We start from the raw sequence: 21,826 nt of genomic DNA on the forward strand, positions 1-21,826 counted from the left end.
TCAGGTCAGGTCATCCAGAAAGCTGAGTTGGCTGTCATTTTCACTTCCTGACTATACTGCCTGGAAAGCCTCCTCCCCCAGACACAATGCCAGTTCTCAACACCCCTTGCTTCCACCGTGGTGACAGAAGGAATTCCCAGAGCAAAGCCCCAACCAGCTGTGATGTAACTGGGAAAGTGTTGGGTCCATTTCTAAAGCGGTGGTCCTATGGAACCTAGCTGGGCCTTCCCATGAATGTGAAAGGTGGTGGGACAAGCCTATAGTTCCGTATACCTGCTGCAATGGAATCCGTTACTTGAGTTCCAATCGCAGCTCCACCACTTTCTAGCGGTGTATCCTGGGGCAAGTCACTCGACCTCTGAGCCTCCAATCCCCAGACCATGAAGTGGAGATAGTAACAGTATCTATCTACATCATAGGGTTACAGGGATAAGCAGAGTCAGGGGTAAAACCAAAGGCACCTCCTCCCCTCCTTGGCTGAGAGCCCTCATTCCTATTGTTGCTTAGCCTCTTGCTCTAGGTAACAAGAATATGACAGCCCTAGAGCCTGTGTAACACAGCAAACCTCATCTAATTGCTAGAACTGGTCCCTTAGGAAAGACCAATGAATCACCTCACTCCTACCCTCAGGAACCACAGCCCCAAATCATTCATTCATGATTACCCACAAAGGGAACTGGAGTGCGGGTGATAGGGTGGATCAGTAAATCCACCCACCAGCCCATGACCTTTGCTGCAGAATTCAGCTTCCCACCTGGTGCCACCCCAGGGCACAGGCAAGTGGGCAGGCAGGCAGGCCTGCTGCAGGCTTTCATCAGCTGTGGGCCAGTCCCCTGGGGGCTAACTTGTGGGTGGACACTAGCAGGAGGAGGCTCATGCAAAACTGCACGTAGTTCAGTTTTTGCTGTTTCCTTCATAAAGAGACTAGAGGAAGGGAGGCTGCCTCCCTTTACTATAAATCAAGCCCTGCAAAAAATAGGACATCTCTAAGGAGGGGGAGGAGAAGGGGAAAGAATTGTGGGGACAGGAGGAGGGATGTGATACAGGGAGAAGGAAAGGAGAGAGGAAGGGGAAAGAAGTGGAGAAAGGACAGGGAAAGGGAGACTGAGAATGTGGGGTACAATTTAGGGGAAGAGAGACAAGGAGAAAGAGAAATACTCAGTTCTTCATAGATAGATACACTTGATCTTAGCCAAAAGGCTGAGAAAGCAATCTTCATAAATATGTACAAATAATTGCTGAAGTCAAAAAGGAAAAGGAATACTAGGGAAGTCCGCAGACAACGTAGTGGACAGGGCTGTAGACCCAGCAAAAGTGAACACACAGCGGGCGTCGGGACGCTCCAAGCTTTCGCGAGGGCTGGCGGGGAGGGGGGTGTTAGGGTGGCTCACTTTCAAGCCTTTTCCAGTCGTCCTGCGGTGGCCTCCCTCCAAGGGCCCAGCCAGCCGGGAGCTGTCCAGATGCCTGGTGCTGAAACGTCAAGGCACTCACTGGTCGGCCTGTCAGGCAAGACTGCTCAGCCATTGGACAACTCCTTGTTAGGCACCTACCATATGCCAGCCATTGTTCCAAGTGCCGAGGAAAGCAGCAGTGAATAAAACAGACAAATGTCTGGGCCCTTATGAAGCTACAACCCATGGGAGAAGAGAAGACAAGATAAGAGAGAAAAGAACTATCCATGTTAGAAAAGGTCACTTCTAAAAAAAGAAAAAAAGTGTCACTTCCTTTTTTTGAAAGTTTCAATATTATAAATTGTTATTTTCAAGCAAGGGTCATTTAATAAAATGTAGCCCTAGTTAAATAATAGCTGGTGCTGGACTTTACATCCCTTGCCACTATATATATATAAATGTATAAATATGTGTGTATATATATACATATGCAAAAATATAAAGAACATTTATATATATAAATGTGTGTGTATATATATATAGATATATATATAGGCTGAAGACACAGAATGTTCTATGTGATTTGTCATTTCACTTTTAACAAAATGCTAAATCAGTCACAATTTTCATATAATATTTAATGAGAGAGAAGGTCAAATTTTATGGAGAAAAATAAAGCAGGAAGAGAATGAAGAGCTATCAAATGCACCCCTAAAGAGTGGTCACATGATGTTCCCCAGAGAGGAGACACAGTGGTTAGTGCAGGATGCCAAGGCTGGGAGTGAGCCCTTACATAAAGGATATGCTGACATTGGGTCACAGGTCACAGGGACTCTCAGTTGGATGACCCATCGGGGCACCTTGGTGGCTCAGTTGGTTAGGTGTCTGTCTTCAGCCCAGGTCATGATCTCAGGGTCCTGGGATTGAGCCCCGTGTTGGGGCTCCCTGCTCAATGGGGAGTCTGCTTCGCCTGCCCCTTCTCCTCACTCATGTGCGAGCGCTCTCTCTCAAATAAATAAAAGGAAAAAAAAGGATGACCCATTGGAGGCCAGACTCCAACCGTCACCTGTTCCTCTCTGGGTGCATCTCACTCCTTTACCCTCAGGCCATCTGTGTCCACTGTGCCAGAGAAGTGAGTTTCCACCCTGTGTGTCCAACATCAGTTTAGTCCTGGATGATTTGAGAAACTGGGCTCACTTCTGCTTTATCAGTGGGTCAACTCAGGCAACCCCCTTCCTCACTTTACTTCCTCAGTTTATTCATGTATAAAATAGCAACAATCATCCTTGTCTAGTGAACAAGGTTTGAGGAGGTACCAAGGAGAAAGTGGTGGCTGAGTTCTCTCTGCTGTACACATACGGGGGCGGGGGCTGGGGGAGGATTTCCCCTCATTGAAGTCTCATTCGTTAGAGTCCCCAGTGCTCACCACAGGGTCTAATCCCATAGATGCTGAGTGAATGAAGTGAGTGACAGCAATGTTCGGCTGATGTTCACGGAGAGCTGTATACTGCTTTATCCTTCACACTGCAGCCCTGTTCCCGAAGAGCACTAACCTTGGGGTCCACAGGGATTCTAGATAGTTTTGCCATAAACTTCTTTGCTGCAAGCATTTTCACCACATAACTAATTGGCTGTGAGGCAATTTTCCCTTAAAAGATTAAAAAATTACTGGTTGATAGTTTGGTTTGATAGTTTGTAGGTCTCATCAACTGCCTGACAGTTTGGTTTCATTTCTCCATTGACACAGTGCTCCCATTCATATATAATATAAACAGTAGCCATTATGATGATCTATATAGTGGTGCAGAATTTTGAACCCACATTTCCTAAAGACCTATGGAATGTCTATCAATGACATGTGACATTATGCCAAGAACAAATAACGGTGTAGAGAAGGCTTTCACGATGCAATACAAAACTCAGTTACAAATATGTATCCTAGTATTTGGAAATGGATACCTCTCTTAATGAAGGAAGAATTTTTAGCATAAAAAAGAAAAAGTGTGATGCTAAATGAGATGAATCAGCAAGCCAAAAAAATGTGTAATACTATGAATAAATGATTTTGAGACAAGTGCAAGTACAATCCACAAAATAAAGTCAGTTATTTGAACAGCATTGCCATGAAATCTACACAGTTAAAATGTATTAAAATGTATTTTGCAATAGTCTTTAAAATTTTGTTATTCAGGGGTGCCTCGCTGGCTCAGTCAAGAGACCATGCAACTTTAGATTTCGGGGTCATGAGTTCAAGCCCCACATTGCATGTAGAGCTTACTTAAAAAAAACTGTTATTTTCATGTTTCATTATATCCTTTTTAATGAACATCTTTCTTTCATTTTGTCTCTTATGAGAAAAACAAACATGATCCACAGGAGTCCAGATAGCAGCCCAGGGAGAACACAAGCTGGAGCCCCATTCTGACTGGGTCCTTCAGTGTGGCCCACCATGGGAGACACTTGGGGGCAAGAAGGGCCTATGATCAAATAAGTTTGGACAACACAGCACACTCCACTCACCTTTGGGGGATTTTCATTGTTCATTACCAAGTCCAGGCTCCAAGAGTTGCTTCAAGAGCCCTATTTAACTCCTTTGGCCATGAAACTCCTCTCTTCCTCTCCTTTTTTGGAGGAATTCTTATTATCCTCAAGAAGGTGCCTTGGGAAATACTGGACTAGAATTTGGGAGGAAGAATCCTTGTCCCAGACAATTTTAGAAGTTTATGGGATTCTGTAACCTCAGTGTTTTGTGTGTGACTATCACATAGCAGGTGCTCAATAAACATGTAATGGATGGATGGATAGATGAATGAATGAATATGATATTCTATGAATGACTAAATGAATGAATATGTTATTCTACTCATTTCCAAATGGTAAGAATTGAGGGGAGGAAGGTGAAAGTGATTTGAAACCCAAGGACTCAGGACAGAACCATTTTTAGTTTCCTCTAGACCACAAGTTTGGTTGGAGAACTGATGGAATTTATTCATCCATTCATTCATTCAACCAATGACAACACAGAGTGGTTAAGTGCAGTGTAGTGGATTAGTACTAGAGACCTCGGAGGGGATAATTAACTAAACGTGGGGGTAAAGGAGGCCAGAAATGGCTTCCTGGAAGTGAGTCAGAAGGGCCCTTTGGGAAAATGAACTCAAAGCTCCCACCCTCATGTCATTTTTCCAGCCACAAAAATCATGCTTGGGATTTCTTGCTTGGAATCCACAGGGAGTATGATCCCATGGTTGTGGCCCCCTGACCTTGAGAGAATTCATCTTGGCCCCCTGGCCCCCACCCCTCTTTTACAGAGCTCCTCTCACCACTCTCCTTTACAGTCAGCTGCTTATCAGCCATCCTACACCCAGAGGATGTATCTGCATTATGCAGATGACTGAAAAGACCTAAAGGAACAAGGCTCTACTGGCAAAATGCCAAGCAGAATGACAAGGAAATGGGGAGCCACATGAGAGCATGGAGGTCCTGCTCAAGCCCTCCTAGATGCCATTCTCAGAAGCCTCAGACCAGACACTCACCTCCATCCTCCCAGCACCGACTGCAAACCAGCCCCTCTGCCCCCTGCAAACTGGCTCATGACTGGATCTTTAAATGGGGGTAAAAATGCTTCATCATGTTCTGCTTCTCCATTCAGAACCAGAAACTCCCTTCCCCCTCCTTCCTTCTCCCAGCACACTCTCCTTCCAGTAAATCGTGGTTAAAGGGACAGCACCATCACTTCCTCATCTCTGAGGATCTGTTTAGAACCAGGGGTCTGGGAATGAGGCAGAGGGCAAGGAGAAACAAACGGTAGAGGTCTTTTCGGGGGGGGGGGTCTCTCTGTCCCCATCCTGGGGATCCACAGAAGGAAAACCAGTATACACTGGATGTGTAGTGGCGTTGAGTAACTGCCTGAGGGGAGTCTCAAGGCTCCTTCCCAGAAAAAGATTGTGGGGGTCCTTTCAACTCCCAAAGGAGGAGCAGGACCGCCCAGGTGTGTATGTGAGAGAACTTCAAAGAAAACAGGGGACTGGACCCCCAGCAGAAGGTTGAGGGGCTGGGTCCCCGCCTCCCAGAGTAATCCTGTGGGATCATTCATCACCCCCTCCTCAGTTCCCATCTGCATAGCACAGATGCATACCTCCCTCCTCTCTCCCTCCACGGTAAAGGCAGAGATTAACCCCTTTCTCTCCACGAGGAGCAGGCCCTGTCCTCGGTGCTGAAGCACCAGACACAGCCCTCCCCCACTCCCACTCCCAAGGCATTTCACACGAGAATGAAAGCCCAAGAAAAAGTGATATAACACCAACAGTTGCAGAGCACACCAAATCCCAGGGACCCCTTTTTCTATCTGACCCCTCATTAGGGATTGTGGTGGTAAGGGATTTTGGTGTCCTGAAAGCATCCCACCACTTCACTGGGGGCTAGAAGGGATGCCTATCACTGCACCCACTTCTCTGTTGTGGGGGTTGGGGGAGAGATGACAAGTCAAAGTGGAGGAAATGAAGAGGAAAGAGGGAGAAAGAAGGACTTCCTAGTTGTGGGAAAGTGGCTGCCGCGTCCATGGGCAGTATATGGGCTTCCCTTCCCTAGTTCAGCCATAGACTCCCCCAAAGCAGAAGCTGCTGGGGGTCTCTAGTTGCAGCCTATCTCAGGGCAAGACCCCTCTTGGTACAGGTGGGAAAACCCGGGGGGTGGGGACACATCTTGTCCAAGGCCATTTGGCCAGGTAACTGTGGAGCTGACCTCAGAGTGTAGACCCTGGCCTGTTCCTAGGACACCTGTCACTTCCCCCCACCCCACACAGGCGCTAGCTCCCCCAATTTCATGCCCAGTCCCCACAGAACCCCCACTCTGGGTTCTCTGACCCTCACACAGCCCACATTCCTCTTGCCTATTCAGGGGACCCTCTGCCTCCTTCACTGAGGGCCCTCCTTGCTGGGGCCAGCTGCGTCTCTCTCCTCCTATACTGCAGAGACCACTGTGTCTCCCATCCTGATTTCTCTCTCTCCATCCTCTGAGGGGTCTCCCATACCCCCAATTCAGGGTAGCCTTGCCGCCCTTCCCAACTCCAAGTCCCCCTTCCCTATTCCGCAGCCAGCTGCATTTCCTCCTGGCGGCTTCCTAGCTATTAGGAAAGAGTAACTCCATTCAGGAGTCTTCTATCTCTACCTTCTGTAGCATACACCATGAGTCCGTTTAGGATTACTTTGCTCCCTCCCCTATTCCGGGCTGGCTCCAGACACGCTGCACCCCCTATCCTGAGGTCCTCTCTAACTTTCAGGAAAATCTTGTGCCCCCCTCTCATTCAAGGGCCTCCTCATCCTACAGACTACAGAGTCATTCATCGCTCCATCCCAAAGGCACCCTGCCCTTATTCCCACCAGGACTCCTTGTCCTCTCCCTATTTCGGGCCCTTTCTCTATTTCCAAACACAGTAACAGTGTCTTCTGACTCGCACCCAGGGGTCCCCGCCGTTCCACTCCGGGAGTCCTCTACCCCCTCACCCGACCTCGGGGTGCTCCACTGACGCCGCGTCGATTCCCCTTCACTCCTGAGTCCCCCTGCCCCGCCCCTCTCACTGCGGCGGAGCGGCCGGGCCCGGGCAGCGGGGGAGGAGGCAGAGAGGGCGGGGCCCTCCTCCCCTGCCCCCTCCCCCCCCACTGCCAAGGGGCTGGACCCGACCGGGCTGCTATAAAAAGGCCGGCATCCCCCGTACTGCCGCAGTGCCGCCCGCCCCGTCCTGGCCTTGGGTATTCCCCTCCGCCGGCGGCCGCACCTGCTCCGGCCATGATGAGCTTCAGCGGCGCGGACGCGCTGCTGGGCGCCCCGTTCGCGCCGCTACATGGAGGCGGCAGCCTGCACTACGCGCTGGCCCGCAAAGGCGGCGCGGGCGGAGCGCGCTCTGCTGCCGGTTCATCCAGTGGCTTCCACTCCTGGGCGCGGACATCCGTGAGCTCCGTGTCGGCCTCCCCGGGTCGCTTCCGCGGCGCAGCAGCCACCTCAAGCACCGACTCGCTAGACACGCTGAGCAACGGACCGGAGGGCTGCGTGGTGGCAGCAGCAGCAGCCCGCAGCGAGAAGGAGCAGCTGCAGGCGCTGAACGACCGTTTCGCAGGCTATATCGACAAGGTGCGGCAGCTCGAGGCTCACAACCGCAGCCTGGAAGGCGAGGCGGCGGCCCTGCGGCAGCAGCACGCTGGCCGCGCTGCCATGGGCGAGCTGTACGAGCGCGAGGTGCGCGAGATGCGCGGCGCTGTGCTGCGCCTGGGCGCGGCGCGCGGCCAGCTGCGCCTGGAGCAGGAGCACCTGCTCGAAGACATCGCACACGTGCGCCAGCGCCTAGACGACGAGGCCAGGCAGCGGGAGGAGGCCGAGGCGGCGGCGCGCGCACTCGCGCGCTTTGCGCAGGAGGCTGAGGCGGCGCGCGTCGAGCTGCAGAAGAAGGCGCAGGCGCTGCAGGAAGAGTGCGGCTACCTGCGGCGTCACCACCAGGAGGAGGTGGGTGAGCTGCTCGGCCAGATCCAGGGCTGCGGCGCCGCGCAGGCGCAGGCGCAGGCCGAGGCGCGCGACGCCCTGAAGTGCGACGTGACGTCGGCGCTGCGCGAGATCCGCGCGCAACTTGAAGGCCACGCGGTGCAGAGCACACTGCAGTCGGAGGAGTGGTTCCGAGGTTCGTAGGCGCGTGGGGGGAGGGGGCGCCCCCTCCTGGCCGGGCCGGGTGCACTCTGTGTGCAGGTGGCTGGGCTGGAGCGTGTGCTGTTCAGCTTCCCCCTGCAAAGCGCATTCCCCTTCGTTTAATAACAGTTTCACCCCGGGTCTCTGGAGACACCCTCTCCCTTCCTTGAAATTCTGGGTTGTCCTTTGGCTGCCCTCCTGCAGGGTCCTTTTATCTGTCCTGCGACTCTGGGTCCCCTCTGTTGCCCCCGCCCAAGATTAGGTAACCCCACTCCGAGGGCCCCTTTCCATCAGGTTCCTTCTACAGTTCCAAAGCAGTGCCAGCTTCTAGTTACAGGCACTGGGGACCCTTTGACCTTCAAAGTAACATGCCTTCCCTGCCCAACACTGTTCATCCCCCTTGCCTGCACTCTGCAGGGGACCTCATTCTCCAGACCCCTATCAGGCTCCTCCCCAGTGGGGCATTCTCACATCCTTTCCTCCCCAGGAGATATCATCACCCCAACCAATGGGTGCATGAGGCTGAGGTGGCCCCTTAATGTCCTCTCTCCTCTTGAGAAGCTAAAAGCTTCTCAAGCTCCCCCCTCCTCCAACTCCGTGCTGCTCTGAGTCAGCTAGATTGCAGCTGCAGCAGCTCTGAAGCTGTGCCCAGCAGCTGCAGGGTGACCTTGGGCAAGCCTTGCCTTCTCTGGTTTTCATTTCTTTGGGGGTTGAGAGGGGAGGGGGTTGACCAGCTGAGCCTCTTACTCAGGGGGAGCAACGTGATCCTTCCTGAAATTGTGTAAAACTTGCATTTTCCTTGGGAGAGGGTGCAGAGGCTCCAGCGATTTTTCAGACAGGTCTGTGGTCCACATGGGTAAGAATCCTCACCCACCTTGATGGTTTCTAAGTCTTTGTCAACACTAGCAGGGAAAGCCAGGAAAGCTGGGACTCATGCATGGTTTTCCCTATTACTTTTCCTCTTCTTTGCAGTGGCAATCCCTTCTCCTCCCCCATCTCTGCAGCAAGACTCCTCCCAGAGCAAACCTCTCTGCTCTCTTGGGCTTTGTCCTTTACACAGACAAACCATCCCAGGACTTCTGGCCCACCCAGCTGGCTTCCCTTACCCGCTCTTCACCCTCCCAAGACTCAGGCCCTGGGTTTTACTATCTTGGGATTCACGATATTCACTTTCAGGAGATGTAGAATAGTCTCCAGAACTCCAGTGGTCCTAGAAGATATTCTGGGAACCAGCAGCCCATTGCTCACAGAGGCTAGGGTGTGGCTGCCATTGACACAAGGACTCCCGTGCTAGAGAATGCACAGCCAGGTGGGGGAAGGGACAGAGACGCTGGCACGTGGGCCCCAGGCTCTGCAGTGGCATTGGGCTCTACGTCAAAACCTATAAGGAAGGGGCTATGGCTACACAGTGGCTCACAGCACCTTCATGCCTCCAAAGGTCACAGGCTCATTAACTTGATCAGCCACAAGGTCAGAGGTAAGCCCTGTTGGCCAAGTTTTACGTCTGAATCCCCAGCACTGCCAGCCCTTGCTGGGGAGCTGAACCAGGTATTAGGACCAGAAATGGGGGCTTCCTCTGTCCTGTGGGGTTTCAGATCCTGAACTGGGAGAGGCAGACTCATTTTTGGAACCAGATAGACACCAGATTTGAATCTGCTGCTTATTCCTAGCTGGCCTTGGACAGTAGTAATTTTCCTATCACAAAGGAGAGGGTATGTTAAGAATCCAAGATGGCACCAGGCACTCAGTAGGTCTTCAACCCATGTGTGTCACCTTTGGGATCTGGGCACTAGAATCCAAATCCAGGTGTGTCAAACTCTGTGCCCTGTCTCCTTCTCCCCCAGTGAGGCTGGACCGACTATCAGAGGCAGCCAAGGTGAACACAGATGCCATGCGCTCAGCACAGGAGGAGATAACAGAGTATCGCCGCCAGCTACAGGCCAGGACCACAGAGCTGGAGGCTCTTAAAGGCACCAAGGACTCACTAGAGAGGCAGCGCTCTGAGCTGGAGGACCGTCATCAGGCTGACATCGCATCCTACCAGGTGCGCAGGGATGGGGCAGAGAGCCAGACTACCTTCCCTGGTCGGGTGATCCTGGACAAGTCAATGCCCCTCTCTCAGCAAGGTTGTGGTGGTAAAGACCGTGGGCCTTGGAGTCAGTCAGACATGCAATGGGTACCAGTATGTCTTTCTAGCTGAGTGGCCCCAGGAAAGTTATCTGCCTCTCTGAATCTGAATTCCTCCAGTGCAGTGTGGGGCGGGGGGGGAAGAATGTCCACGTTGCTGAGCTGTGAAGGCTAAAGAGATGGACAGACTTTTCATGAGATTAGTGTGAGCCTGCTGTCAGCAGGGTCTGGGTCACAGTGGGCATTTGGTAAACCATAACCAGCGTCTGTGAGCGTGGGTAGCCTGGGGAAGGCCTTGGCAGATTCCTTCCATTAAAGACAGCTGGCAAAAGAAGATAACACTTTTAAAGAACTTATTATGCAAGTTAATATGTGGTGACTATGGACAAATTAGGAAATGAAGAAAGCAAAAAGGAGGCAATAAAAATCAGCCATAATGGTTCACTTTCAGCAGTGGCTCAGTGAGCCTGGGGACAGGGAAGAAGCTTCCACTGCTATTTAGCAGGCTTCTGTGTACGGCTTCAGTCCTTGGCTGCAGGTGCTTCTTCAGCCCTTACTGTGCGGCAGGCACTTGGGAGCATCAGGAGCCAAAGCAGACAGGGCTCTGTTCCTGCGGAGCATTTTCTAAGCTTAAGAGATCTGTGATACTTCACCCGTCATCCCACTGACCAGTGATAACCATTGTTGGTGGCTGGTGTGTTTTATTCTAAAGCATTCCCCAGGCTGAGGTCGAATGCACACACAGCAGGATTTTTGCTTCAGGTGGTTTCCATGGCCACAAATGAGGCTCCCACAGCTTTGGCAGTGTGGGTGTTGGCCCCAGTGAGCCTGGCTAGATGGGACTGCTTCAGGTTTCCATGGTGTTGCCCTAGCTTCTCCAGTGCTGAGGGCCAGGTGCTGGCTGGTGTGTGACGTGTGTGTGACCTCTCCTCCCCAGGAAGCCATCCAGCAGCTAGATGCTGAGCTGAGGAACACCAAGTGGGAGATGGCAGCCCAGCTCCGAGAGTACCAGGACCTGCTCAATGTCAAGATGGCTCTGGATATTGAGATTGCCGCTTATAGGTGAGGTGGGCCGGGGGGCTTTTGGGATGGTGGGGAGCCCTTGCATTCTTATGAGAAGCTTAGCACTGAGTTCCAAGTTCCCAGCAAGGCGACCTGCCTGTCTCAGAGACAAAAAAGAATTTTTTTTTTATTGTGGTAAAATGTATATGATATAAAATTTGCTATTTAACCATTTTTAAGTATACCGTTCAGTGGCAGTGAGTACATTTACGTTGTTGTGCAACCATTACCACCATCTATCTCTAGACCTCTTTTCATCTTTCCAAACTGAAACCCTGTGCTCACTAAAGAATTACTTCCCACTCTTCTTTCCTCCTTTCCTCTGGCCCTGGCAACCATCATTCTACTTTCTGAATTTCTCAAAAGTCTTGAGAGTGCCTTCTTTTCATTCTGCCAGTGACTCCAGCCAGCTAGAGGCCTGCTTTGGGAGGGAAAGGAGGTACCTGAGTTGTCAGGGATGTTGACAACTCTCTTAGGGTTTTTTGGCTCCCTGAGCTTTTGTTTCCTGGGGAAATAAAATGGAGATGATAACAGTACTCCTGTCACAGGGTTGTGGGGAAGGAGGAACTAATCCAGTTCCGGAGCACATCCAGGTACAGCTGGGCTGCCATAGAGAAAGCCTGCAGTAAATGGTAGCCAAGAGAAGCCCATGAGACCTCCCAGCTTAGCAATTTCTTGCTGAGGAGCAGGCTGATCCAGTGAAGATCTGTCACAGTTGCTGGCAGGTGACTCTTCACGTCCCACCTCTTGGGTCTAGTCTATAATCTTGCTGCTCAGAGTGTGGTCTGTGAACTGCACAATTGGCATCTTCACAAGCATGTTGGAAGGGCAGATTCTCAGACCCCATCCCAGATCTACTGAATCAGAATCTGCATTTTAACCAGATCCCTGGGGGATTTGTATGCTGTTAAATTTGCAAAGCACTGGTCTCTAGCCCTACACCTACTGTGAGTCGGGCACTGCCAGGTCCTTTTTATTCATTATCTTATTGAAACAACCCTCTGAGGTAGGGACTCTTATGACCCTCTTTTTCCCACTGAAGAAACAGACTTGAAGAGTTTGAGTGGGTTGGCTGAGGTCACATACCTACTGAGTAGGAAAGAGTAGACACTGCTGCCCCCAACCTATTCCTAAAACTCAAAGGATGAGAATATAAAGTGACCAGAGACCCTTGAAATTCCAATGGGAATAGTCTAAGACCTCTTAATCCCAAATTTATAAATGTGGAGTTGTTTGCTCAGACTCCCACCCTCCACTTGAACATTTTAGTTGAGGGACAGTTAATGTAATTTTTGTTAATAGAGGTGTTCTCTCTTGAGGGCCATTTTGGGGTGGGGGAGTTGTTTTATAACTTGCAGCCTTAGCCGCATAAAACAAGAGCAGTGCCATTGGGATACAGATTCTGGGTGGTCCCTGGGATGATTTGCTAAGTGACTTTTCCCAGGTTCAAAATGCCCACCATTCACATTCCTTCCTCCATCAAAGTCCATATTATTGGATTCTGTGGATCTTCAGAGTAACTCAAGAAGACCCCCAACTCATCAGTCTGCTCTTAGTTAATAATAGTAATGTGTTCCATTATCCATTCCGCAGAAAACTCCTGGAGGGCGAAGAATGTCGAATTGGCTTTGGCCCCAGTCCTTTCTCTCTTCCAGAAGGACTTCCCAAAATCCCTTCTATATCCACACACATAAAGGTCAAAAGCGAAGAGAAGATCAAGGTGGTTGAAAAGTCAGAGAAGGAAACCGTGATTTTGGAGGAACAGACAGAGGAGATCCAAGTGACTGAAGAAGTGACTGAAGAAGAAGAGAAAGAGGCCAAAGAGGAGAAACGTGAGGAGGAGGAAGCAGAAGGGGGAGAAGAAGAAACGAAGTCTCCCCCAGCAGAAGAGGCTGCATCTCCAGCGAAGGAAGAGGCCAAGTCACCAGTTGGAGCCAAGTCCCCAGTGAAGGAAGAAGCTAAGTCCCCAGCTGAGGCCAAGTCCCCAGAAAAGGCTAAGTCCCCCATGAAAGAAGAAGCAAAATCACCAACTGAGGCCAAGTCCCCAGTGAAGGAAGAGGCCAAATCTCCAGCTGAGGTGAAGTTCCCTGAGAAAGCTAAATCCCCTGTGAAAGAAGCAAAATCTCCGACTGAGGTGAAGTCCCCAGAGAAGGCCAAGTCCCCAGCTAAGGAAGAAGCAAAGTCCCCAGTGGAGGCCAAGTCCCCCGAAAAGGCCAAGTCTCCAGTGAAGGAAGAGGCCAAGTCCCCGGAGAAGGCCAAGTCCCCAATGAAGGAAGAGGCCAAGTCCCCGGAGAAGGCCAAGTCCCCAGTGAAGGAGGAGGCCAAGTCCCCGGAGAAGGCCAAGTCCCCAGTGAAGGAGGAGGCCAAGTCCCCAGAGAAGGCCAAATCCCCAGTGAAGGAGGAGGCCAAGTCCCCAGAGAAGGCCAAGTCCCCAGTGAAGGAAGAGGCCAAGTCCCCAGAGAAGGCCAAGTCCCCAGTGAAGGAGGAGGCCAAGTCCCCAGAGAAGGCCAAATCCCCAGTGAAGGAAGAGGCCAAGTCCCCTGAGAAGGCCAAGTCCCCAGTGAAGGAGGAGGCCAAGTCCCCAGAGAAGGCCAAGTCCCCAGTGAAGGAAGAGGCCAAGTCCCCAGAGAAGGCCAAGTCCCCTGAGAAGGCCAAATCCCCAGTGAAGGAGGAGGCCAAGTCCCCGGCGAAAGCCAAGTCCCCAGTGAAGGAGGAGGCCAAATCCCCAGAGAAGGCCAAGTCCCCTGAGAAGGCCAAATCCCCAGTGAAGGAAGAGGCTAAGTCTCCTGAGAAGGCTAAGACTCTTGATGCGAAGTCTCCAGAAGCCAAGACTCCAGCAAAGGAGGAAGTAAGGTCCCCTGCAGACATCAAATCTCCTGAAAAGGCAAAAAGCCCTGTCAAGGAGGAGGTCAAGTCTCCAGAGAAGGTCAAATCTCCTATGAAAGAAGAGACCAAGGCTCCTGAGAAAGAGGTCACAAAGAAGGAGGAGGCAAAGTCCCCCATAAAGGAGGAAGAGAAACCCCAGGAAGTGAAAGTCAAAGAGCCCCCAAAGAAGGTAGAGGAAGAGAAAGCTCCAGCCACACCAAAAACTGAGGAGAAGAAGGACAGCAAGAAAGATGAGTTGCCAAAGGAGGCTCCAAAACCTGAGGTCCAGGAAAAGAAGGAACCTGCTGTGGAGAAACCCAAAGAATCCAAAGTTGAAGCCAAGAAAGAGGCTGAAGATAAGAAAAAAGCAGTGACCCCAGAGAAGGAGGCTCCTGCCAAGGTGAAGGAAGAGGCCAAACCCAAAGAAAAGTCTGAGGTGGCCAAGAAGGAGCAAGATGATGCCAAGGCCAAAGAACCCAGCAAAGCAGCAGAGAAGGAGCCAGAAAAACCAAAGAAGGAAGAGACACCGGCAGCACCTGAGAAAAAAGATGTCAAGGAGGCCAAGAAGCCTGAGGAGAAACCCAAAGCAGAGGCCCAAGCCAAAGAAGAGCCCAGCAAGGAGGCCCCCACACCTGGCAAAGCCAAGACAGAAAAGGCTGAGAAATCCTCTAGCACAGACCAGAAAGACAGCAGACCTCCAGAGAAGGCCACAGAAGACAAGGCTTCCAAGGCAGAGAAGTAAGGCAGGGAGAAAGGACTATCCAGAACAGCCAAAGAAACTCAGGAGGGCCAGGGAGCTCAAGGGTCAACATAACAAATTTTCATTTTTTTCTCCCTTTTCTTTATATAAGAAGAAACTCTGCTTAAATGATGGAGCCCTCCTTCACCAAACAGGAATTTCTATTAGCAATATGTTAGCAAGAGAGGGTATTCCCAGTCCCTGGCCCTACACCCCAAACCCTCCCCAGGCAATGGACAATTATGTTATGATAGCTTATGTAGCCGAATGTGATATATGCTGAATGCCACATGTAAACACTTGACTATAAAAACTGACCCCCTCCTTTCCAAATAAGTGCATTTATTACCCGTATGTGCAATTGACAGATGACCGCAATAATGAATGAGCAGTTAGAAACACATTATGCTTGAGATGTCTTAACCTATTCCTGAATGCCTTCTGTTTTCCAAAGGAGTGGCCGAGCCCTTGCCCAGAGCTCTCTATCCTGGAAGAGCTGGAGCAGGTGGGTCGGGGCACTGGCCACTGAATCATGCCAGGGCGCACTTTTCCACTGGAGTCCACTTTCAATTGCTTCTGTGCAATAAAACCAAGTGCTTATAAAATGAAAATGTTTCTGTTATTTATTCTCTTCTCCCAGGCAGGCTGGGGGACAGGGTGAAAGGAAGTCTAAATGTCACACTCAAGACAGCAGAGGACTGAGTGAGCATGAGGTCTCGTGCAGGTATGGGACCACTTAACATGGCCTCTCTTGGGCTATTTCCAGGACACAAACCATGTGCCAGGCAATGTGCTACATGCTTTATCTTTGTGATTTTGTACATAGGTGGCCTGGTGCATGGTTTCTCAGCATGGATCACCTACATTAGCATTATCTGGGAGCCATATAGAAATCCAGACTCCTTGATTCTACCTTAGACCATTGAATCAAAATCTGAGGGGCAGGCCTGGGAAAGTACATGCTTTACCAACTTCTACTTGATTCTGATACACATTGAAGCCTGAGAATGGGTGAGGTCCTATGGATATTAAACAATCTATAGAGCTTTACTATGTCCTCTTTTGTAAGGAGGGATGAGCCCTCTGATTGAGGGGCCAAAGGTTGCTAATTCACCTGTAGTGAAGACTATAGTCACTACCATTGGGAATGATCTGTCAGTAGTCACTTAATTGGACTCTAACATACTTCTCCAGAGACGATTTTGAAAGCTGTATTGTTCTTGTGGGATTTATGTGGGGTCTTTACTATAAAATTCTTGTATGGTTTCCAACTTTGTTTGCTTTTAGCACTTTTCCTGGGAATTACTTCTTTCCCTGCCTGCCCTCAGAGCCACCATGTTTTCTAATTGCCCTATACCACCGGTCACTGGTGATTGGTCCAAGAATGGCCACCCGACTCCAGATGAGCCAATGAGAACTCTTCCTGGGATTTCAAACTTGGGACCAGATTGGCTGTCAGTTTTCTCCTTGTGGGGGGTAGGTGGATAAGGGAATCAGTAGCTATGGGCCACCATTTTTCCATCCTTGTGGAAAAGTTAGTTTGTGAGAAAGAGAGAGAGATGGACAGAGACAAGATCCCTAGAAAGTCATTGTAGACTTCAGGTCCTTGATCCTGATGTTCCTTTCCATGGCTTATTGACCATTCTTTGAGCTGATGAAGTTTTGCCAAAGCTCATTTAGGATATGGCTCTGTCATATGCAACTGGAAGAGTTCTGAATAATGCAGTGACTGAGGGGGGCTGGTAACTATGTTAGAAACCAAATGGTCTACTTGAGACTCTCTTTGCCCCTCCCCTCCCCTCCCCCATTCTCTCTCAAATAAATAAATAAATCTTTAAAAAAATAACAAAAGTAGGGGCGCCTGGATGGCTCAGATGGTTGAGCAACGGCCTTCAGCTCAGGTCATGATCTCAGGGTCCTAGGATTGAGCCCCATATTGGGCTCCGGGCTCAGCGGGGAGTCAGCTTCTCCCTCTCCCTCTGCCTCTCCCCCTGCTTGTGCTCTTTCTCTCTCAAATGAATAAATAAAAATCTTAAAAAATAAAAAATAACAAAATAACAAAAGCAATGAATACGGATTATACCAAAAAATAAGATAAATTTAAGGGAAAGATGGGAAAAGGGAAAATGGAGTGTGTAATTGATCAAAAACACCAATCTCTCATACCAGTCTGGAGAAAATGCTTAAAATTGATAAAGGACTGAGAAACTACCAGAATAGAGGAGACTAAGGAGATATGATGACTCAGTGCAATGCGGTAACCTACACTGAATCCTAGAACATTAGTGGAAAAAGCAATGAACTCCAAATGCAGTCTGTCATTCAATTAAGAGTTATATATTAATATTAATCTTTTTCTGTTGTTCTGACAAATGTTACCATTATCATACAGACATGAATATTACAAGGAATGGGGTGAGGGTATTCAGGAACTTACTATGCTGTCTTTGCAACTTTTCATTAAATTTAAAATTACTTCAAAATAGGGGCGCCTGGGTGGCTCAGTTAAGCATCTGCCTTCAGCTCAGGTCTTGATCCCAGGGTTCTGAGGTCAAGCCCACATCGGGCTCCCTGCTCAGCGGGAAGCCTGCTTCTCCCTCTCCCACTCCCCCTGCTTGTGTTCCCTCTCTCGCTCTTTCTCTGTCAAATAAATAAATAAAATCTTAAAAAAAAAAAAACTTCAGGGCACCTGGGTGGCTCAGTTGTTAAGCATCTGCCTTGTGTTCTCTCTCTCGCTGTGTCTGTCAAATAGATAAAATCTTTAAAAAAAAAAATTACTTCAAAATATAAAATCTTAAAAAAAAAAAGGAGGGGTGGCACCTGCTGGCTCAGTCATTGGAGCATTTGACTTTTTTTTTTTTAAAGATTATTTATTTATTTATTTGAGAGAGAGAGAATGAGAGACAGCACGAGAGGGAAGAGGGTCAGAGGGAGAAGCAGACTCCCCGCCGAGCAGGGAGTCCGATGCGGGACTCGATCCCAGGACTCCAGGACCATGACCCGAGCCGAAGGCAGTCGCCCAACCAACTGAGCCACCCAGGCGCCCGGAGCATTTGACTCTTGATCTCGGGGTTGTGAGTTCAAGGTCCATGTTGGATATAGAGATTATCTAAAAATAAAATCTTTTTTAAAAAGATTTTATTAACATAACAAAAAAATTTTATTTATTCATTTGAAACAGAGATACAAAGAGAGAGCATGAGCAGCGGGAGGGGCAGAGGGAGAGGAAGCAGCAGACTCCCCACTGAGCAGGGAGCCCGATGTGGGACTCGATCCCAGGACCCTGAGATCATGACCTGAGCCAAAGGCAGACACTTAACCATCTGAGCCACCCGGGCACCCCATAAAAATAAAATCTCAAAAAAAAAATAAATAAAATTACTTCAAAATAAAGTCTTTAAAAAAAAAATGATATATCAATGGGGTGCCTGGGTGGCTCAGTTGGTTTAAGCATCCGGCTCTTGGTTTTCGCTCAGGTCATGCATGATCTCAGGGTCCTGGGATGAGCCTGCGTTGAGCTTGGCACTCAGCATGGAGTCTGCTGGAGATTATCCCCCTCTCCCTCTGCTCCTCCACCGGCTCATGCCCCCTCTTTCAAATAAATAAAATCTCTTAAAATTTTGATATATCAAGAAATTACGCAGTACTGGGCGCATGGGTGGCTCAGTTGGTTGGGCGACTGCCTTTGGCTCAGGTCATGATCCTGGAGTCCCGGGATCGAGTCCCACATCGGGCTCCCTGCTCAGCGAGGAACCTGCTTCTCCCTCTGGCCCTCCCCCCTCTCGTGTGCTCTCTCTGTCTCTCTCTCTCTCTCACTCTCTCAAAATAAATAAATCAATCTTAAAAAAAAAAAAGAAAAAAAGAAAAGAAATTGCGCAGTACTAAAAACATAAAGTAAATACCAGATATCAGAACCTAAGACCTGGAGTTGAAGATAAAGTAGATGAGGGTCAGGGAGAGGGAAAGGCCCCTATGTGTCATTATAAGCAGATCGCAACCAGTCAAAGCCAACAGGGCCTAAAACGGCTTCTAGCCCAATCTCCTTATTATACAGATGAGGAAACAGGCCAGAGAGGCAGGAGCCTGCCTAAGGCCAAATTGGTAGCAGAGTTTTGTTTTCCTATTTGTTCTATAGAGAAAATATGAATTACCTGGATATTAATTTTTTAAAGAGTCTGATTTTTTTTTAAAGATTTTATTTGACAGAGAGATATAGCGAGAGAGGGACTACAAGCAGAGGGAGTGGGAGAGGGAGAAGCAGGCTTCCCGCCGAGCAAGGAACCTGATTTGAGGCTCGATCCCAGAACCCTGGGATCATGACCCGAGCCGAAGGCAGGCGCCCAACGACTGAGCCACCCAGTTGTCCATAAAGAGTCTGATTTTTTTAAAAATGTCTTCAGTGACCCTTATTTAGAAAATTTATACTTTCTCAGTTTTGAAATCATAGGCAAGACATGATAGGCATTAGAAATACAAGGGCTCTTACAAATCATTGACTCAGCCAATGTCCACAGGAGACAAGATTAGAATCCAGGTCATCAGCTTTGGTACCATCATGATCACCACCTTCCAAGGACTGGGTGCTAGGCTACACATTTTATATCCACAGTCTAACAACAGCCCAGTGAAATGAGCACTACTAAACTTGCATTTCTCAGCTGAGAAAACTGAGGCTCAGAGAGGTGACTTTGCCCAAAGTCCCAGAGCCAGGAAGATGTGGAGGCTGGATTTAAATTTGAACCTGTCTGACCAGAGCCCAGACTCTTCCTTTCTTTGCCATTCTGCCTCCTATTACATGGACACCCCAAACCAGATGCTGTAGGTATCTGGAACACCAAAAGCCCCAGCCTTCCTCGGTGATATCATTCTCATGGTAACCCCAAGTGGCACAGGCAGGGCAGAAGGATCTGACCCGGCCATGCCTCCTCTTTGCCCTAAGTGGACATGCTCCCAGTGCCGTAGGCAGGATTAGCTGGCCAGATACCAACTAGGACTAACTTTAACCATCTGCCAAACAAAATAATTCTCCCTCTGGGAGGATACAAAAGAAATTGCTTGTCAGATGTCAAGGGCCTGGGGGATACAGACGATAAATGAAAACAAGCTGACTGCTTTGGGATGTGCCCTTCCTGCTGACTAGCTGTTGGCTCAGCAAACATAACTGGGTTGATGAAAAACATCCTTCATTTTTTCCCGAGGGGAATTGTTTCAGAAACACTAGGTTGGGTTCTATGATAATAAACATCTCAGTGGCTTAGCCCAAAGAAAACATCTTTCTCACTCACACTACACATCCAGTGTGGGTCAGCAGGGGTGTCTGTTCATAGTGGTCACTCAAGAACCAAGCTAATAGGTGATCCATCTAGATCCAGGTTTCCAAGTTCACTGAGGCAGGGGAGAGCGAATGTGACAAACCATGCACAGATTCTTAAAAGTCCTATCTAGGAGTGATACAGGTCTCTTCTGGTAACATTGCACTGGCCAAAGCAATTCACACAGTTATATCTAACACCAGAGGAGACAGGCAGAGCAGTCTTACTAAGTGCTAGAGGGAGAAGAGGGGGAACTTTTTTAGGGGGGCAGCACTGATAACTCCACAGCAATGTTCCAGAGAATTCTGATCAGCAGCTCCTGAGGGGACACACTGGAGGTTCCCATATTCATCAGCATTATTTCTGCTGTAGGTAGTCAAAACAGAATCAAACTAGTTTAAGCAAAATACTATTGCTACTGATTAATATTATGATGGTAACTATATCAGCTTATACAACCAAGGAGTTCAAGAAGGTTGACTTGCTTCAGATAAAGCTAGATCCAGTGGAATTCTCAAATGATGTTCCTCAAGATGCTGCCATTCCTTTCTCCACCTCTTGGCTATTTTCTTTTGTGTAGGCTTCATTCTCAGGCAGGACCTCTCCCTGTGGTCTCCAGCTTCAGGCTTACATGCCACTACTTGAGTCAACTCAGGGGGAGAAGAGAATTCTTGTTCAATGTTTCAGGAAAAGTCCAGGGGTTGGTTCTCACTGGGCTGGTGAGGTCACGTACTCCTCTCTGGCCATGCACAAGACACTGATGAGCTAAGCATGGTCACTTGCCCATGCCTGGAGCTGGGGAAATATGTCAGGCCCCACAAACTGAAATTGAGAGTTTGGAAGGTGTGGTTCCCAAAGGAAATTAGAGGTACTGTTATCAGAAGAAAAAGGAATGGATGCTGGGCAGTAACAATGATAAATGTCCACAGTGCCTGTAGCAGAAGATCCAAATGAGCAATAATACCCAGTGTTAGTGGGTATGCAGAGAAACCTGAATTTTCTGGAACTAATGATTGGAATGAAAACGGACAAAACCGGGGCACCTGCGTGGCTCAGTCGTTAAGCGTCTGCCTTCGGCTCAGGTCATGATCCCAGGGTCCTGGGATTGAGCCCCGCATCCTGCTTCTCCCTTCCCCACTCCCCCTGCTTGTGTTCCCTCTCTTGCTGTCTGTCAAATAAATAAAATCTTAAAAAAAAAAAAAAATAGAAAATGGATAAAACCTTCCTGGAAGGCAATCTAATGAGATACATCAGAAGCTTAAAAGCTGAGATACTCTAACCACAGTGTGCCACTTTGGGGAATGTATCCTAAATTAATAACCAGGTCTATACAGAAATATTCAAATACAAAATACATTCACTTCAGCTTTGTTTATATTTTGGAAAAAATGGAAAGTACTGTGATATACAATAGGAGAATGGCTAAATAAATTACATTTAGGGCCCCTGGGTGGCTCAGTTGGTTGGGCGACTGCCTTCGGCTCAGGTCATGGTCCTGGAGTCCCCGGATCGAGTCCCACATCGGGCTCCTTGCTCAGCAAAGGAGCCTGCTTCTCCCTCTGACCCTCCCCCCTCTTGTGTTCTCTCTCTCTCTCTCATTCGCTCTCAAATAAATAAATCTTTAAAAAAATAAATAAATTACATTTACATTAGTAAAC

At 49.0% G+C, this 21,826-nt stretch overlaps 2 protein-coding genes across 3 annotated transcripts in view; one reads left to right on the top strand and one right to left on the bottom strand.

The window, feature by feature from the left end:
• The first annotated feature begins 7,083 nt into the window (after positions 1–7,083).
• NEFH (neurofilament heavy) lies at positions 7,084–15,467 on the top strand. The gene is made up of 4 exons (XM_035723842.1): positions 7,084–8,058; positions 9,908–10,107; positions 11,128–11,252; positions 12,846–15,467. Exons 1-4 carry the CDS (start codon positions 7,176–7,178, stop codon positions 14,857–14,859), a joined length of 3,222 nt encoding a protein of 1,073 aa, XP_035579735.1. The 5' UTR covers positions 7,084–7,175; the 3' UTR covers positions 14,860–15,467.
• A 3,717-nt stretch (positions 15,468–19,184) lies between these two features.
• Positions 19,185–21,826, bottom strand: part of THOC5 (THO complex 5) — a 46,744-nt gene continuing 44,102 nt past the window's right edge. The window contains exon 24 of one of the 2 annotated variants that reach the window (XR_003516933.2): positions 19,185–20,963. The gene's annotated coding sequence lies outside the window, so the exon portion shown is untranslated. Of the gene's footprint in view, positions 21,101–21,826 lie in introns of both variants that reach the window. The other variant, XR_003516931.2, reaches the window with a different exon arrangement.

This window comes from Zalophus californianus, chromosome 14 (assembly GCF_009762305.2).
Source record: "Zalophus californianus isolate mZalCal1 chromosome 14, mZalCal1.pri.v2, whole genome shotgun sequence".
Lineage (NCBI taxonomy): Eukaryota > Metazoa > Chordata > Mammalia > Carnivora > Otariidae > Zalophus > Zalophus californianus.

Bases quoted from the DNA above. Each gene is read 5' to 3' on its own strand.
- NEFH (XM_035723842.1), top strand. From the start codon at position 7,176: ATGATGAGCTTCAGCGGCGCGGACGCGCTGCTGGGCGCCCCGTTCGCG. The intron at 8,059-9,907 runs GTTCGTAGGCGC...CTTCTCCCCCAG, and splicing joins GTCGGAGGAGTGGTTCCGAG to TGAGGCTGGACCGACTATCA. The intron at 10,108-11,127 runs GTGCGCAGGGAT...TCTCCTCCCCAG, and splicing joins CTGACATCGCATCCTACCAG to GAAGCCATCCAGCAGCTAGA.